We start from the raw sequence: 18,454 nt of genomic DNA, 5'->3' as shown, positions 1-18,454 counted from the left end.
AGCCGAAACCTCATCTTGTATGGTGGGGTTTGGTTTGCCCAGACAAAAGTAAAGGGGGGCTGGGGGTAAAGTCTCTCTCTACTCTCAATAAGACGCTTTTGTGCAAATGGAGCTGGAGATTTGCTACTGAGAGAGGGGTTTTTTTGGAATCAAGTGACCATGGGAAAGTTTGGGGAGGAGCAAGGGGGTTGGTGTTCCAAGGAAGTGAGGGGTGGGTATGGTGTCGGGTTGTGGAAAGCAATTAGGAGGGAGTGACATGTTGTAAGTAGTAGACTCTCTTTTGAGGTGGGGAATGGACAAAGGGTGAAATTCTTGAAAGATAGATGGTGTGGGGATTCACCCCTTTGTGTTTCTTTTCCCACTTTATTTGCTTTAGTTGTCGTCAAGGATGCTTGGGTCAAAGATGTGTGGAGTTCCATTGAGGGAGGGGGGAGTTGGAGCCCACGCTTCTCTAGACCTTTCAATGATTAGGAGGTGGATGAGGTGCACAGGTTTTTTCTGGGCCTTAATGGGAGAGTTCAGCAGGATGTGGAAGATAGGGTGCTTTGGAGAGAAGACTAAATGTGGAAAGTTTTCCATTAAGTCTCTTTTCAAAGCATTAGATTCAGGCCCTCCAGTTTCTTTCCCCTCGACTGTCATTTAGAAAGCTTGTGTGCAGCCTAAAGTGAGTTTTTTTGGGTGGGAAGCTTCATGGGGAAAAGGTCTTACTTTGGACCAACTTCAGAAGAGGTTGACCTTTAGCGAATAGATACTACCTTTGCCAAATGCATGAAGAATCTATAGACCACATTCTGCTCCATTGCGCCAAGGCAAGGACTCTTTGGGCGATGTTTTTCTCTCTTTTTGAGGTGCAGTGGGTGCTGCCAGCCACTGTCAAGGCGATGCTTTTAGGCTGGGACGGGTCTTTTGTGGGAAAAAAGAGAAAGGAAGTTTGGAGAGCAGGCCCTTGTGTATTTTTTGGACGGTTTGGAAGGCAAGAGGCAAAATTGCGTTTGAGAAAGAAGTGCTGTCAATCCAAAGACTTAGGAGTTCTTTTTTTTTTTTTTTATTTCCTTTGGTCGGAGATGAAATTGTTTATAAAAGATAGTCCTTCGATTTTAGTTGATTTTATTGATTGGGTGGGAACCCGTTGAGGGTGGGGTTCCTTTTGCACCTCTGTTCTTGGCAACTAATTTGTTCCAGCTGGGGTTCCTTTTGTATACTTTCAGCCGCTGTTTTGGTGGGTTTTTTAATACAGTTTTCTCTCTTACTTATCCAAAAAAAAAAAAAAAAAGAAGAATTTCTCCATCTCGGGAATATGAACAAATATAGTAAACAATTGTTGAGTGGTTGGTCCCCTACTGAAAGTCTTCCCAGAAGTGCATCTTGGATGTGTTACCAATAATGTGTCTTATGTGTGGAGAAAATGACAATGCCTTGGCGAATTGCTTTCAAAGGATAGTGATGACTGTTTTGTGGTTGAATCAGCATCTTGAATGGTATTTTACAATCCATATTTGCTTTTCAATGTCAGGATAACAAAGAGAGTTTTGCTATGTTTGAGGACCTCCAAGTCATTTATCAAGTAACTCCTTGTTTGTTAAAAACACCCTCAATGCCTAACCCTTCCTCAAGTTCAGTTTACTCTCAGTCTCTCAGTTAATTCAGTGGTCCCTATTGGGTTCCTCTTGATCTGACTGGGGGATTTTTTGAAACTTCTCAATTTAAGCAACCATGCTAATTAGAGTCTTAAAGATCGAGAGGAAATAAGGGAGAAACTGGGCCCGGAAAAATCATATTGGGTAGTCCTCTCTCCCAGGGATGAAATGACCTTTTTCCAGCCATTGGGTCTCCTGGAGACTTTAACAGCCGTAGGTTCCTGAAAACTGGAAACTTTAAGGTACCTCCTAAGGGAAGGCCAAGCTGCTTTGAAAGCCACTTGCTAAAGGCAGATGTTAGCTATAACTTTGGGATGTGCTCCTGCTAAATATTGAACTCAGACAAGATGCTTTTACAAATGTTAATTTTCAGGCCAGAAGTTAACCTAAAGGTTTTGAGGGTATGCCTAATGTTAGATAAGTTGTCTTTGCTTGATGATTGGAAAAAAATGGTATCAATTGCAAACTGGAGAAACTTTGTGCACATTTCGATTTACTAATAAAAACTAGTTTTGAAGAGCAGGTATTTGAAAACAAAATCAATGTATAGTTTCTTGAATTTTTGGGTCAAAAAATGTTTGGTTTTGATAAATTTTGAAAACAGTTTTAGCAAAGGAGAAAATTATCAAAATTTCTTCATATCAGTTGGGAATAGTTCTAAAAATAATAAAAACAAAAAGAAATTGTTTACCTAATTCTAGAAATTAGTTTCAATTTTATTACATTTTGTTATTTTTTATTTGGTTAAGTTGTAAATAAATGGACATGCATAAAATCGGGTGCACATCCATTTAAATCTAACCATTCTTAAGAATGTTACATGAGATAAACATGCATAAATCAGATGAACATCCATTTAAATCTAACCATTCTTAGGAATGTTGCATGGGATAAAGTTTCTATGTGGGAGACTGCATATAGAAGACTATGCATCAATGCAAAAGTACACAAGTTATCTTAATATCAAACAGATTATTAACTATTTAATTATAAAACCAAATAATAGTGAAAGTGGTTGTCAAATTAGATTAAAATTAATATTCATTATTTGACATGCTTAAATTAGTTTAAGTAAGTTTATAAATGATAGCAAATTATCTTCCTTATTAATCAAAGAAAAGAAAAAAATCTAAGAAGAACAAAGTTTAAACAGAAATTTCAAAATTTTACTAGAATAATATATTTCCTTTTTCATATTTCTTAAATTTATATAATATACTTACAAAAATGCTATTACAAAATATTATAGATCAATTAAAATAGATTATGTGATATTTATCTTAGTTTGCCTTTCTTTAAAAGTCCATCTCTTCAGCTGATTTAATTTTTTTTTCTATTTTTAAAGATTTTTGCTCATCCTTTTCTTATAGAACTTAACATTTAACTTTTTAAATGCCCTCATAGTATGTAGGTCTAGAAGCTCCTAGATTCTCAACAGAACACATGTTGGGTAACATTAATTCACGTCCAGATGATCAGTAGGGTGAGTTTAAAGCCTTAAACTAGAAAGAAAAGGCAATTTATCCCAAAACTACAATCTTAGGAAAGGGTCCCTTTTCCTGCCCACTGTATCTGATTCTTTATGGATTTTTAAACAAAATAGGGTTAAATGATCAGGTTAAAGATCAAAGAGCCATCTGATATCAGAGTAGAGTTGAGGAGACTGTTGATGCTGCTAATTGTATGCAAATATTTTGTTTCATATCATGATTGTTACATTCTACCCAGGATACTGGTGGATCACTATTAGAATGCAAGATATCCATTTTCTCAACTTTCTATATACCTCTTTTATCATTACATTAATAATGTTTATAATCCTTGCTCTGTTAAATTCTGAAGGCCTTATTAAGTCATCTTCAAATGAAAATATCAACCTTGATGTCCAAGCTATCTGATAAGACTTATATTGTCAGGCAGTACATCCATGGAAAGCTGAGTTCTAGTTGGAAGGCATTTGGGATTCCTCTTGTGGCAAGGATTTGTAATTCTGTTAATGGATCTGATGTCTATAACCTGTATCTGAAATTGATTAATCCATTCCAAATAACGAGTGAAGGTATCAGCAACAATTCTGATAGCAGTGAAAAAACTGTGATTGAAGAAGTTAAGGAGCTGAAAGATGCCATAAGTCCTGTTTTGAGTGCAGGTGTAAATGGCATCAATGAGATATGGGTTGACCCAGACTCTGATGCTGAATTACAGTTCTACTTAACAGATGATAAAGGAGCAACTAGGGCCTCCAAGCTAGTAATGGATGAGCCAGTGACAAGGTTGCCCAGGCGGTTAAATCTACTTGTGTTTTGGCCAGAAAAAAAAATAGAACAGTATGATACCCACCTTATTAGCTCATTACCTGAAATTTTCAAGTCTGGTTTTATTGCAAGAAGACCTCAAGAGTCAGTCTCTCTATATAGATGCCTTGAAGCTTTCTTGAAGGAGGAGCCTCTTGGACCAGATGATATGTGGTGAGTGTGTACACCAGCTCTTTAATATTGAAAATATTCATACATTGTTGATAGCTACCCATTTAATATGTGATACACTTTGGGGTATGTTAAGATTTGTCATTCCATAAAGGATTTAGTTTTAGTTTGTTGGTTTGATGCATTCTTTCAATATTCCAGGTTTTATTGGCTTTATTTGTTGGTAGTTAATTTAGGGCAGTTATGCTCCACAAAAGCTCTGGACTTATTGGTTAATTTGTTCTTATCACTTTGATTGCCATTATAATCATTCTCATCAAGCTTTCTTCTGCTTAATATTGACAACATGATATTTCTTTTATTTTATTATTGTCTTAATTCTCTTTATGAACTCAAACTAGTGCCATTTTTATTTGTGCAGAAGAATAATCATATTGAGAATTATGTTGTTTCTTTATTAACCAGTGGAGCAACTTCTTGTTGTCTATTTTTGAAAAATCTTTTCAAGTTTAGTTGCTATCCAAATATCCTTATTTAAGCTATCTGGCTCTAGTTTAAAGTTCTGTGCAAAGTTACTTGTGGCCAGTAAAGCTTAGGTGCAAGGCATGAAAGCAAAGCATGCCTGAACAAAGGAATGCATATATTTAGGTAAATTTACAAAAATAACCTTGTCCAGACAAAAAAAAAAAAGAAAAAATCTTTATGACAAAAAAGCGAAAGAAGCTGAATAATCAAAATCATGCTAGGTCCATGTCATTACTACCCAAATTTCACTTGTAGCAGAATAATCTTTAAATATGTAGAAAAAGTAAATGAATATTGTGAAAAAAGAAATTTAAGAGAAAAGAGTAAGTAGTAAATGTTATGTACTATAAAATATTACCCATAGAAGGATGGTTTCTAGGATTTGTTTGTATGAAAAACAGGAGGTGTTGTCTAAGTCAGGATATCAGATCACTCAGAAACTGAATTAAAAAGGCAAAGAAGAAGGGAGGCCAAAAAAATCAAAAGGGGAAAGGAAGACAGAGAATTTAGCTGAATTAAAAGCATGTAGAAGAAAAGGAAGCTTATGGTTGGTCTTATGACTCTTACCTTCTTGCTAGCCAAATCTCTTTAGAACCTTATGGAAATTGAAGGGCTGTTGATTACGCCTTGTTGAAGAACATGTCTTTTTTCTCTTTTATTATTGACTGTAAGATTTGTACAATGAAACAACATAAATATGGTGTAGAATTATACAACAAAAGGTTCATAGAAGAAGAAAAATATAAACTGATAAGTTAAATTATTGGAAGGCCATGGTTTTCATGTGCCTTGTACTTGGTTCATTTGGTACCAGACCATGTGATTCTGGTGCACCTTTCTGCACGTTGTTGCTTTTTTTTGCCTTAGCTCACCTTTAATGACACTGGTTTAAATGTCCATTATGTTGATCTGTAACTGGCATGCCCCAAGTTTTGAACCCAAGACCTGAAACAATACCCACACAAGTCCAAATATCAAATTATACAGAAGTTTTAGGTTAAACCATTCTTAAAATAGAACCATTAATTAAAATATGCTAGATACGACCAAAGCCACTTAAGTAGTGTTGCAATTCTGACTTTAAGACAGTTTTGCTGGAAGATTTAATTTCCCCAAATATAAAATTCAAGTTTAATTAAACTATCACCATAGCATGAAGGGCATTCTTAAGCTAAGCAACTAAATCTGTTTCTTGAACTTCGTCATTCTTGATGTTTGGCCTGAATCATATCCTTGGTTATTTTGTTCTTACTATGTTGAGAAAGAGATCATTTTGTTTGGCCATGAGACTTTTTGTTGTTTGCCACAGGAATGAGTACCAATTGTGCTTTGAGTTTGTCCAAATTGCATATACATATTTTCAGATCCAAGGTAGCTACATGAACAATACAGTTAAGGGGGGAGATCAGTTTGCTCCTTAATAGGAGTATCTTTCATGTGATAGGGACTGTTTAATTAAATTTGGAGCTTTTATATTTGGGAAATTAGAGCATATTATTTGCAGTTTTAGTGGTTCAAGTATTATTTAAACTGTGAATGATTATTTGACTTGAGTGTTAAGAGTCCCTCTCTCTCTCTCTCTTAAAGCTTAATCAAATCTAGTTTCTATACTTTTCCCTGCTTAAATCGCTACTAAATTTATCAGTATTCAATTTGTGTCATTTTGGATGTTATAAATCCTGATTGACTAGGGAATTCATAATAGAAAATTCATTTTGAAGAGCATTTGTTATTTCTTGTTGGCATGTGATTATGGTAGTAGAATTGCTATTTGAATTTTGCACAAGGACTATGTTCATTCAAACGTCATGTTAAAACTTCACATCTACAGATTTGGGTGATAACAGAGAAGTTTGAGTTTGTTATTAGATTTCTAGTCAAATTAGTTTCATTATAAATTGATTTATTTTGGATTATGTTTAAATCAGATTCTAGGACAGAAAAAACTGCAGAAAATTTCCTGTTTGCATTAGCATAACTTAAATGCTTTGCTTATACAATGCCCCTAGATTTCAGAATAGAAATTGTGTAAAATCTATTTAACTTGTTCAATGGAAATCAAACACTTCAGACTTTTCAAAATTGTTAATGCTATGTCTAATAATTTTTTGTACTGAATATTTTTCTGAAGTAGATGTGCCTATTTACAAAGAAAGTTTTAGCATAATTGGAGATTTCTAGACTTGGTTATGATTTTTGAAGTTTGCTAGGGTTGAATCTAGTACATTTTATTTAATGGTTTTATTGCCAGTACTTGATGGTTTAAATTTGAAATAACTGTGTGGTTTTATGATTGGACTTAGTTAATGGAGATTAGTTCCAGTATGGGTTTGAAATCATGAGTTGATCCATGGATGGGGACTCAGATCTTGGGATTGGGATCCAGGGTGTGAACCCAAGGGAATGACAAAATTTTGGGGTGAAAAGTTATTTTTTTATGCTTGTGGGGTTTTCTTTTTTTTTTTTTTTTTTTTTAAATTTTTAAATTTTTTGTATTATTAGTTTTTTTATTTTTGGTTTTACTGTCTAGTTTGAAGTTTCACATGTAATAAACATTTTTGTTGATTTTCTTGCCAAAAATGTGGTCTGCTATTGTCATTCTAATGATTGGTACTATTATATGTAATTTTAGGTACTGTCCTGGATGCAAGACTCACCGCCAAGCCAGTAAAAAATTAGATCTTTGGAGACTGCCAGAGATCCTGGTTATTCATTTGAAGAGGTTCTCTTACAGCCGGTTTATGAAGAACAAGCTGGAGACATATGTTGACTTTCCTGTTGATAATCTTGATTTGTCAACATATATAACCCACAAAAATGGCATGGTATCTAATCGTTACATGCTTTACGCAGTTAGTAATCACTATGGAAGCATGGGGGGTGGTCATTATACTGCATTTGTCCATGTAAGTGATGCTTATTGTTTAATAGTGTTTTTTTTCCCTTTCATGGAGCATTTTTATTTTTTATTATTGTAGATTTCAAAATGAAAATAAACTAATATTAAAAAAAATATGATGAGATTTTTTTTGTTTCATACAAAATGAATAATCATTCATTCATTATTCATACAAACACATGGGGTCTCATCACTTTTTTCATCTTTTTATTTTTTTTATTTTTTTATTTTCATTGATTTATGTACAATTATTCATTCATTATTTTTTCAAACACATGCGGTCTTATTGCTCCTTTTTTTTTTTTTTAAATCTTTGAGCACCCATGGACTCTTGGACCTCCATGAGCAATTCCTGTGTTCTATGTTCAGAATTTTAGATACAGAGCAGTTTCATGATTTTTCTATTAAATATATTTGAAAAGATCTTTTGTGAAAATACTCTATTATAATGATATCTACTGCCCCAATCCTGGGATGCTGATAATTCCTTTTTATTGGTCTAAGCTCAGTTCTTATCAGTCAACATCTGTGTACTTTTTTTCATGTGCAATACCTGTGTCTCTGCAGATAGGCTTGTATGTTGGCATGTGGCTTTGACAAGGATTTTAATGCCACTCTTCAATCTTTCTGAGTTCTGATATCTAGCTGTTCAACTTTTGTTACAATTCACTTCATTGGCACTTCATTTTTTTTTTCATATTTTCACATACATTGAATTTCTAATGACACAATGGGAAGGAGTTGGAAACAGGGGATAAAGAAGGGAATAAAAATGCTACTCTTGCAAGTTTCTAGACAAACTATTTTTATCGGCTGAATAATAAATAAATAATTATCTACAATCTTAGGTATTTATAGAGTTAATTTTAAATTCCTAATAGTAAAACATAAAGTAGAAGTCTAAATAATATAGAAAATTATTATAATAAAATCATAATCAGAATATAAAATATAAATAAAGTCTAATCCGAATAGGAAACTTAAATATATGGAAACCTATTTTAAGTGAGTCCCTAATTGTGAACAAATTCTATTTTTATTATATTAAAGTGGTTTGGCCTTAGTATATTTTTTGAATGATCCTGCATCAGTTTCTCCAGGTAGGGAAAAACTCAACTCTAACAAGAAAACTTTTTCCATTTTAGTATATATTTCAAGATCAATCTTTCTTGACTCTTCCTTCACAACCCACATACTCTTACTAGTTGGTTTCCTACCATGCTCATGTTCAAAATCTTGACTTGTCAGCAACCCTTTGGTGTGGTTGTTTTGGTAGGATTAGTGACTTCTTCATTAAGGGGCTGAGATATTAACTTCTCACCATCTTTGTGGAATGAATATGTGTTGGTTTTAGTGCCATGAACCATGTCTTTGTCATATAGCCATGGTCCTCCTAATAGAATGTGACAAGCTAGGCACAACATCTCACCAAGCCTCATTATTAATGGCATCCCCCATAGTGAATTTCATTAAACAATGGGTAGTAACTAACACTTTTTTCTTCTTTCAAAACCATGCAATTTTGTAATCGAATAGTATGCTTTTCAATGGGCAAAATCAACTTTCAACCACCACTTTTGAAAAAATAGTCTTGTTGCTACCACAATTAAGACTAAACTTGTACACCTTTTGACTACAAAAGATATGTATGAAAAATACTATGTTGTTTCTAATCTTTCTATTCAATTTATAGTGTTGTCATTTCTTGAAAAACCTTAGAGGATTTACCTTACATTGAAAAATTTTCAATGTCTTATCTTCTTTGGCGTGTTCATCATATATTCGCTCCATGGATGAAAATATTGCCTAAAGTCAGCAAAATATTGGGGATATATCGGTATATTGGTACACACCAATGTGACATATACATGGGAAAGATCATTTGATCAAAAGTCATGGATTTGTCCCAATTTTATTTGAATTTTTTACTGTTTTTCTGATTTTATTGGTCTTTTTTTTTTTTGGCAATTATATCACCATTTTATATGCTTTTCTGGATGGTCAACATGGTCAATTGGTCATCATCCTAAAATAAAAAAAGGGAGGAGGGCTGGGACTCTAACCCACAACTCTTGCATGAGATGATGGGCATGCAACCACTTGGGCAACTTTGCCCTTAGATAAATATATAAGTGCATAGATTGTATGGATAGGATAGTTCTCTCTCCTAAACTTTAGCATCTCATAAAAAAGCGAATACTCAAATAAAATTTTACTAATTAAATTAATTTTCATTATTTTATTTTCAAATTCCATTTAACAAATGGTTAAAAAAAATTAGTCGTAATAATCTTCTTAATGAGTTTTCTTTATATCTTTTATATAGTAATTAAATACTAGAGAAATATTAACTTGTAAATACAATTATAAACATATATATCATCATCATCATCATCATTTCTTTTATTTCTTGAATACTACATAGATCATCATTTTAGTATTAAATGTAATTTCAAATTCTACATATTATTGTGGAATGTCATGAATTATTATATCATCATATATTGTTTTCTTTAACAAAACAATTTTAATATGTGTATTATTGCTTACTTTATCATTTCTTGGAGTTTTTTTTTTCAATATTTCTATGAGTTTTGATTAATTTCAGCCCTACCGATAGTTTTTGTCCGAAGTTCTGCCTGATATTTTCAAATATTTCTATAAAATCCAACTACCGATATTTTTGATATTTTAATCCTTGATTGGCTTTGATAGCTTTTGTTCTTCATACTCATCTTGTATTTGGTTTACTCTTCGTTGTGGAAATGCATAAGTATGCCATATTTTAGCACCAGTGAAACTAGTTTGTGACATAGTGCTTGGTTTTGAAGAGCTTGTAGCTAGGTTATTTTGCATTTCGAACCTATTTACTTCCTCCCCCTTTTCACCCCTATCAACATGGAGCAGTTTGACTAGTTATGATGGTCTCCTGCTCATTCGTTTTGACTCTTAGATTACTCCAAATACTCTGGTCAGCAGCTATATGTCTATGCAGCGCACCATCAAAGCGCTCGAACATCAGATTTCTTGCATCACAGCTCCATTACTTTTGTTTTAGCAATTGAGGCATATTGTTAGGCATCTTGTAAGTTAAACCAAGAAACCACACACATCTCATCTCTAATTGATGAATTCAAGTCTGCAAGATAACGAGATGTCATTTGTTCACTGCTTTCATATAAACTGACCTGAATAGAGAGATTATCAAACTTAGAAGTGTATTCAGCCATTAATATACCTCTTTATTTTAATGAGTGGAACTACTCATACTACTCCATAGCATAATCTCCCAATAAGATTTGCTTTGCACCTTTGCTTTCATGTGTTGATTTTCAATTTGCCTTGTCAACTATGTTATTCCTCAACTCACTTCCACCATTAAAGTGTAGTACCCTTCAACTTAGCTTTATAAACAATCAAAATGTAAGATGTTTGATTTGTTAGGTAGCATTAGTGGGAAATGGGAAGGAAGAAGTCAGCTAGGGGATGGTTTGTGGTGTAATCGAAGTCCTTGATGCAGCACTCCCTTGTGCTTCTTAGTGGATCCCTTGAAGCCTTTATTGAAGTTTATGTGGTGTGAGTCTTAGACTTTTGTTATGCCAAATAGGTACTTTCACGAAGAATCCCAAAAACTTTGAGAGATGGAGAACCGAGCTTAATCAATGACTATATTTTCTAGGGTAGCAAATTTCAACAACACTAATCCCTTTTAGACTAGTTTTGGAAAACAATTCAATTTTTAGCTTTACCAAATTGCCCCCGAAAACACGAAGTCGGAGTGAAACTACAAAAAAAATCCAACTAGTGTTTGAATGCCCTGTAGGGAATGTTTGAATGTTGGGATAAACATTTGAAATTTCCTTGAGGAATGTTCGAACGTTCTACTAGATATTTGAATGCTCCTTATTGGGTGTTCAAATGTTTGCGCTGAAAACCAATCCTGACTTTGTTTCTTGTGCCTTTTCTGCACAATTTCCATTTTAATTTCTTATTTTAACCATTCCATAAGTTTTACCAACCTTGATGCATCCTTACCTTGAAAATGGCGACTCTAAAGTAATCCAAAATCAATCCTAATGAAGTCTGAAGTCCTCTTGCAATCAATAAGACCCAAGGAAGAATCACATTCTAATCTGTAACAATGGAGCAAAATTGCCAACTAAACCTAATACATTAACACACAGTTTGCTCTATGGAGACTCCCTACCTTTGGTAGTGTTAAGATTTACTTTGATACTTGTTCATTGGTTGGTGGAGGTGGAGATGGAGATTGTAGGTGTTTGTGGAGATCATTTGGCAATGTGGCAAGACTATGCTCAAAGCTAGTTGAGCCAAGGTGAGTTAGGGCTAATATAAGTGAAAACAATGGGTGTTAATGATTTCAATGGGGTAGGGAATTCAATTTATTTTTCTTGGTTTCTTAGGGTAAGAGAGGGGTTTAGAGGTTGGTCCATGGATCTGCAAGACTATCAGTATAATGAAGGTTTTGGGGTGCTTTTCACATGGATCCTTGAACTAGTCAATCAAGTAGCTGACTGGTTAGCTACTACTGTTGCATCTTTGGTCGTAAATAGCTTTGTGGGGCATTTTTTGACTCGCTGAGACAGTATTACCTCTAGGTCTAGGAGGACCCTAGCAATTTTAAATATTATGCCTCAATTTCTAGGGCACTGCATTCTTCTCTTTATTCTTGAACTATAGCTCATTCTTCTCCATAATTTTTATTTTTTGATAAGTGAGAAAAGGCGTCAAAAGGGATAAAAAATGGAAAAGGCTTATGCAGAACACTATTTGCCAAACAAGGAATAGAATCAAGAAACTTACCATTAGCCCTTAAAGAGTTGTTAGACCAATTCAAATAAAAATTTGAGAAAAAAAACTTTTTTGTAGTTTGATTTAGGACATCCAAAGCCTCAAAATTTCTACAGTTCCTCTCTTTACAAATGATTCAAAACAAGAATAAAAGAATTGTTCTTATCACATTTTGCTCATGAAACCCCCATGCCAACAAAGTAAAACCTTATTTATTGACCAAGAAAAAACCCAAGAAGGACCAAAGAGGGAGAATAAATGGTGCCACATGATCTGGGCTTAACTACAATTGATGAGGATGTAGTTGGCTGATTCTCTCCCAGAGCTTGCACAGGCAGCCGCAATTAAACAAAGGCCAATCCCTCTTTATAAGTTGGTCAGTCATTAAAGTTTTCTCCATCTGCCTTCTAAGTGAAGACATCCTCTATAGGAGGAGCCATAGAACCCCACACGTCCTTAGCAGGGAAAGGGCCACCAGTTGAAGAGTCCAAAGATCTATTGAAGAGTTGGGCAGATCTCGTCTTTAGCACATCCTTACACTAAACAATTTTCAGTCTCAATGCACCATCACTGACTGGATGTGCTGCTGGAACAACTCCACTCATCCAACTATCATGGAATCTCCTTAGAAAACAAGCATTTTAGCATCCTAAGAAACAGACTAGTTCTAGATGCATTCAACCACTTCGGACAACTTTCTACAAATCAATCCCATATCTGCCTCCAAGCTCTTCCACAAATTTACCTAAAATAACCTGTCTCTTGAGATTATCTTGCTCCAGTGCAAATCTCCACAGCCATTTACCAAGTTGAACGTTATTTAGAATTGGAAGTTTCAAAAGTCAAACTGATCATATTCCCTGAATAGATGACCGACCATAAAGACCACCCCCCCACCCCACAAAAGAAAATTGTGGCAAGTCCTCTTGAACCTAAGGCACACCTCCTTAAGAATGATAAATGGGAGACAAAGTAAGTTGTTAAACTGAAAGAGTGCTCTATATAAGAATAGTCAAATAGAAGGATGAAGTAATTAGCAAACTAGCATTCTAAACAAGTATTACCCTTTCCAAGAAGCAAGTGTTCTATGGAACCTATTTCCAACATTATCTTGCACTGTACAAACCAGAACTGACGAAGGAAACTACCTAAGGAGCTTCATCTACTGAAATGAGCTTGCTTTTCTCTAGATTCACTTTCAGGCATAAACTACCTCAAAATTAAGGAGAATAAACCTCAAATATAATAATAATTTACTACTTGCTTTCCAAAGAGAAGAAAGTCATCTGCAAGATGTAAATGCCAAATCTTCTTTCCTACTCCTCTACCCTTCACCATGAAACCATTGATGGAATCTCTCTCCATCACCTTGAACACGAAACAACTCAGAGCTTACATGACTGACACCTACAAAAAGTGGGAAAGAGGTCACCCTATGATAGATCTCTTGAGCCCTTAAAGAGGGTGGTTGGATCAAGACAGAAAACCTCACTGAAGAGATACAGGACTTTATCTACCTCGTCCCCTTCTGACACAAACCTATCTTGCACACTACAAAGAGGAGACTGTCTTAATTAATATGGTCATACTCCTTTCAATATCCAACGTGCAAGTAGCCTCTCTCAAACTTTTTCTTTTGCATTCAATAAGCTTATTAGCAACAGGGATTGCATCCAATTTTGGCTTCCTACCATGAAGGGCATTCTGGGATTTGGACACACTTTCCCAATAACCTTCTTTTAATCTATTCATCAAAGCTTTCTCAATCTGTAGCAGTGGTGAGTGAATTGGACATCTGGAGTCTTTTATGTCTTTTCTTCCATGCATGTTTAGGGACCAAACAAAAAGAGTTGCATTTACGCTCTTTTTCAAAGACTCATCTTCATGAAAATAATGGAAAAAGCATCAGATCACCTTTAATTTTTTTCTAACTATTCTATCAAAAAGTCGCTTTGAAGCCATCTAGATCACCCTGTGCTTTACCTCTCTTTGTTAGATAAATGTGCAACAAATTCTTTTCCTAAAGTCCCCTGTAGCTGCCCCATAATCATGGACCAAAGATTTGAAAAGTCTCAAGGAGCTACTCAATTTTCATTCTCAGTCTGCTGATGAAGGTGTACCCCTCTAATAAACATTCATTATTCTGCAGAATAACTTGTTTACTTTTATTCACAAAAACCCTGGAATGCTACCTCTAAGAAGTCTCTTCTGCCACTGCCAATTGATTACGCTACTCCAAAGCAGAACTCCTAACCTCCAACTCTGCTTCTGACAAGGCTCTTTCCTTCTCTTTACATGCGTGAAAAGTCATCTGCTCCAAAGTACCAGCCTTATGCAATGCTGCCTTCTCAAGAAACCCTCTGTTCCAAAGTTTGACATCCTTCTTAGAGCCTTAAATTTCCTGGATAGAACAAAGCTGGCTAGAATTATATTAAACCCCAATACATGCTCTTCCCTGTTTTCATCCCACAACCTTCACCACATTGGAGACGTTTTCCTCACAATCTGCTGAGACAAAGAAGTGATCTTCTCTATAAAAAGAGTCAATCCTGATCAGCGCACCAAGTAAAGGCCCTGCCAGACAGTGGAAATTCTTAATCTTTAATGAAATGTGTGTTTCCTGTGGTTACTGCACACAGGCATGGCGCACACATGCTCACATGCACATGCAAAGGAAAGAAAAGAACTTGTTTGGTTTAACACTAAGAAATATTTGATTGGAGGCTTAATTCTTTATCTGCTATATCATTTATTAAGAATGATGGCTTTTGTTGGTTAAGTTTTAACTCACTCTTTCTCTCTCTGTCTTACAGCATGGGGGTGATCAGTGGTATGATTTTGATGATAGCCATGTTTCTCCCATCCCTGAGGACAAGATAAAGACTTCAGCTGCTTATGTTCTTTTCTACCGGAGAGTTGTAGATGTATGAGGGTGGAGGTATCAAATTATTGAAGCCATATTCAAGGTAGATTAAGTTGGTTCACAGATTTCATTTTAATCTTCTGTCTTACAAAATAGCATTCTTTGGTCTGGCGTTATTTAGTTTGGATTGATTGAATTTCCTGCATGGACGAAATTGAGAGAGAGTATTAGCCTTCAGATGATGGCGAAGATAACTGTAACATAGAAACAATCGAAGAGGTGAGATTTATACATCTGTAACCCTCTGTAAAAGAGAGAGAAAGCCCAAACCCTTTTTGTCAGTTACAGATTTAGGAAGTTTTGGGGGGTTTGCTTTCCCATCCCTATGGAAGTGTATTCCTTGATTACTTCTTTGTAACCGGGACCGGTGGATGATATTGATGTTCCTTGATACGCAATTGAATGAATCATATTCCGCAACTTTTGGTGTTCATAGTCCCAACTTAATTGTAATTGCAAAATTTGAATGAGGGGATCATGTTATTTTTAATTTTTCTTCCTACTCTAGCATAAAAATCAAACCTCCATCCACATTCTCCTTGTCACAAGAGGCCATAAGGTTGTTAATGAAAAAAAGTTTTCTCGATTATTTTTTCTTAAAGAAATTGTACCCTTATATATAATGGAAAAAAGTTTTCAAATTGTTTCTCACATTTTCAATTGTTAATTATTACAAACATTTTAATTTATTTTTAAAAATAATACGTCTTTAGAGTAAATTCGAACTAAGAAATTCTGATTTTTGTCATAGAATACATTTAGGACTGTGCTTTGTAATTGTTTTTTAAAACAGTTCTATTTGAAAATTTAAAATATTTTTAATTTATTTTTATTTATTTTTAATATTTTTAAAAGTAATTTTTATATTTAATGTTTTATTTTTATTTATCCTTCTTATTTATATGATTATTTTTTTAAATAATTTTTTAAAAACAAATGAAAAAAAATGTTTTCTTGAAAATATCATGTTTTTTATTTTCTAATTTTTAAATATATTTTTTATTTAAAAAAAAAAATCATTTAAAAAACACGGATTTGGTCTTTTACGTAGGACGAATCAAACAAGTCTTTCTTTTATAAAATAAAAAAAATAAATAAAAAATGGAACCATGATGATGGGCATACTGCATGTCCTCGAATTCTTGTCAGCAAGCGTTGATTGAAGAGAAGTGGCAACATTATTAATTATTAATTGTTGGTAGCCTCACTCATCTTCAAAATAATAGCTGGCAATCCAAGTCTAGCTGACATTTTCTATCCATATTTGGGGGTGGTAGTGTGTGACTCTGAAGAAGTTCCCACTCAAAAGATGAGCTTTTAGTAGGATGGACCACTCTACTCGTCGTTTCTTTTGTGTGCAACCTGTGGCAGGGCATTGCTTTCAGTACTGGATTATGCTTCCAGCCATGTTGAAGCAAGAACCGCAATGCATGGCTCTCGGTAATCACATCCTGTTCAATCTTCTCTGCTTCTCACCGGTGCCCCAACCCACACCTCCATATAACTAACCTCAAGATTGCTTATCCTTTGTCGGTTGTTGGACTAATTATAAGTAATCAGCTGACACAATGAGACACACAGCAACATATCTCGAGCAACTGCACCACTCTCTTAAAAATAACCCAACATTTCCGAGGGAAACAAGGATTCTTTGTCACAGAGATAGTTCATTCCCTTTGGTTTTGATGGGTTTGAGTGCTGAAGGAATGGTGGTGATGTAGGACATGTAGAGTGAGGGTACTTAACCAACATGGATACAGTTGAAACTGATTTAGTTCAAAATTCAACACAAAAAACAAAAAGAAAAAAGTGAAGAGTCAACATCCTTTTTTTATCAACATCAATTATTTGTATTGATCATAATCATGTAGGGGCTTGTGAAATCACAACATTGTATTAAGACACTCTTATAGTCTTAGACCATGGGAATTTGGTTGGAATATTGATGTTTGATATAGGGAGCTAAGAAGTAAGATGACAATCACGTCCCAAATGGTGGGTTCTTATGGTTTGGTGCATGGGTTATAAGAAGTATATTTGTAATATAAAATCATGGGATTTTAAATTGGGAACACTTGGAACGAAGTGAGGAGATAGGCTTACATAGGCCAGATCCACCTTTGATGGGTTGGAATCCAACTTAGGTGGATTGTAAATTAGGATTTCTGAGACAGCTTGGTGCTTGAGATCCAATGTTGCTATATTGACATATGAATCTCATTTTGTACATTTTATCGTACTAAATCGATTCATAGAAGCTTAATAGATTTAGGAATGAAATAGAATTGAGAGATGTCATCAAAGATGAGTCCTTTCATTTGTCCACAGATGAAATTTTTAGTAGTTGGTTGCATGGATGTGAAAAAGGAAACTTACCTATTTGATGATATTTGTTTTAAGACTTTTGACAAGTTATTTTGGCTTTGAAAATAAGTTTTTTAAAAAATGACAGTTTAAGGTTTCTAAATTCAATAAGGGGATATTCTAAGTCTCATGTAAATTATGGGGAGTTAATTTAGAAATCTAGTTGATTCCTATATGGTATAGGTTAATTTGATTCTCTTCTTCCTCTATATAAGAGAATATAAAAAGAGGATTAATAATTTTTTTGTGATCTTTACATCCTCTCTCATTCTTCTTAGAAATCCTAGCCGTCCTCTAAAAGTTTCTTGCATTCCAAGTTGTCAAAGAAATCCTGGAAAATCATATTAGTGGTTGAAGGAACTTACATCCCAAGCATGCCAAGATCTTGAAGGACATTGTTGCTTTCTTCTTTTGGTTAACTTTTTCATGAGGATCTTAGGCATCTAGGTAAAATCTGAAAGTTATCTTTAGCATTTTTGGGGCTTAGGAAATTTAATTTTATTTTGAAAATTAGTTTTCAAAACACTAGAAAATGATGTACATGGATTAAAATTTTAGAAAATTTCAAAGTTTCATTTTTTTCTAAGACCTTTTCAATCTATTGCACAAAGCTGCTGTTTTGGGCAAGGTTTTCCCTTGAAAGTACTTCCAATATAGTATTAGGCCATATTATCTTTAAGGATAGAATAAAGGTAGATAAAGCAAAAGTTGATTTGATTATGAAGCTGCCAACCTTAACAAATGTCAAGGAGGTGAAACAACTTTTGAACATCTCAACTTCTACAAGTGCTTTATAAAAAACTTTTCAAAAGTTGCTTAAACCTTGCATGCTGTATTTATTATTGAAAGAAGTTGAGTTTAAATGGAC

The 18,454-nt window shown here is 34.4% G+C and overlaps 1 protein-coding gene across 3 annotated transcripts in view; it reads left to right on the top strand.

Moving 5' to 3' along the window:
* The window catches only part of LOC100247876 (ubiquitin carboxyl-terminal hydrolase 8), a 40,497-nt gene extending 24,855 nt beyond the window's left edge, over positions 1-15,642 (top strand). For all 3 annotated transcript variants that reach the window (XM_003632165.4, XM_010653333.3, XM_019220690.2), the window contains exons 11-13: positions 3,554-4,105; positions 7,221-7,494; positions 15,113-15,642. In XM_003632165.4, coding sequence (XP_003632213.1) covers positions 3,554-4,105; positions 7,221-7,494; positions 15,113-15,229 — 943 coding nt within the window. In that variant the 3' untranslated portion in view covers positions 15,230-15,642. The remainder of the gene's footprint in view (positions 1-3,553; positions 4,106-7,220; positions 7,495-15,112) is intronic.
* The last annotated feature ends 2,812 nt before the right edge of the window (positions 15,643-18,454 follow it).

The sequence above is a fragment of the Vitis vinifera genome, chromosome 6 (genome assembly GCF_030704535.1).
Source record: "Vitis vinifera cultivar Pinot Noir 40024 chromosome 6, ASM3070453v1".
Classification (NCBI taxonomy): Eukaryota; Viridiplantae; Streptophyta; class Magnoliopsida; order Vitales; family Vitaceae; genus Vitis; species Vitis vinifera.
Note: the sequence above shows the minus strand (reverse complement) of the source record. Positions and strands in the feature narration are given on the sequence as shown.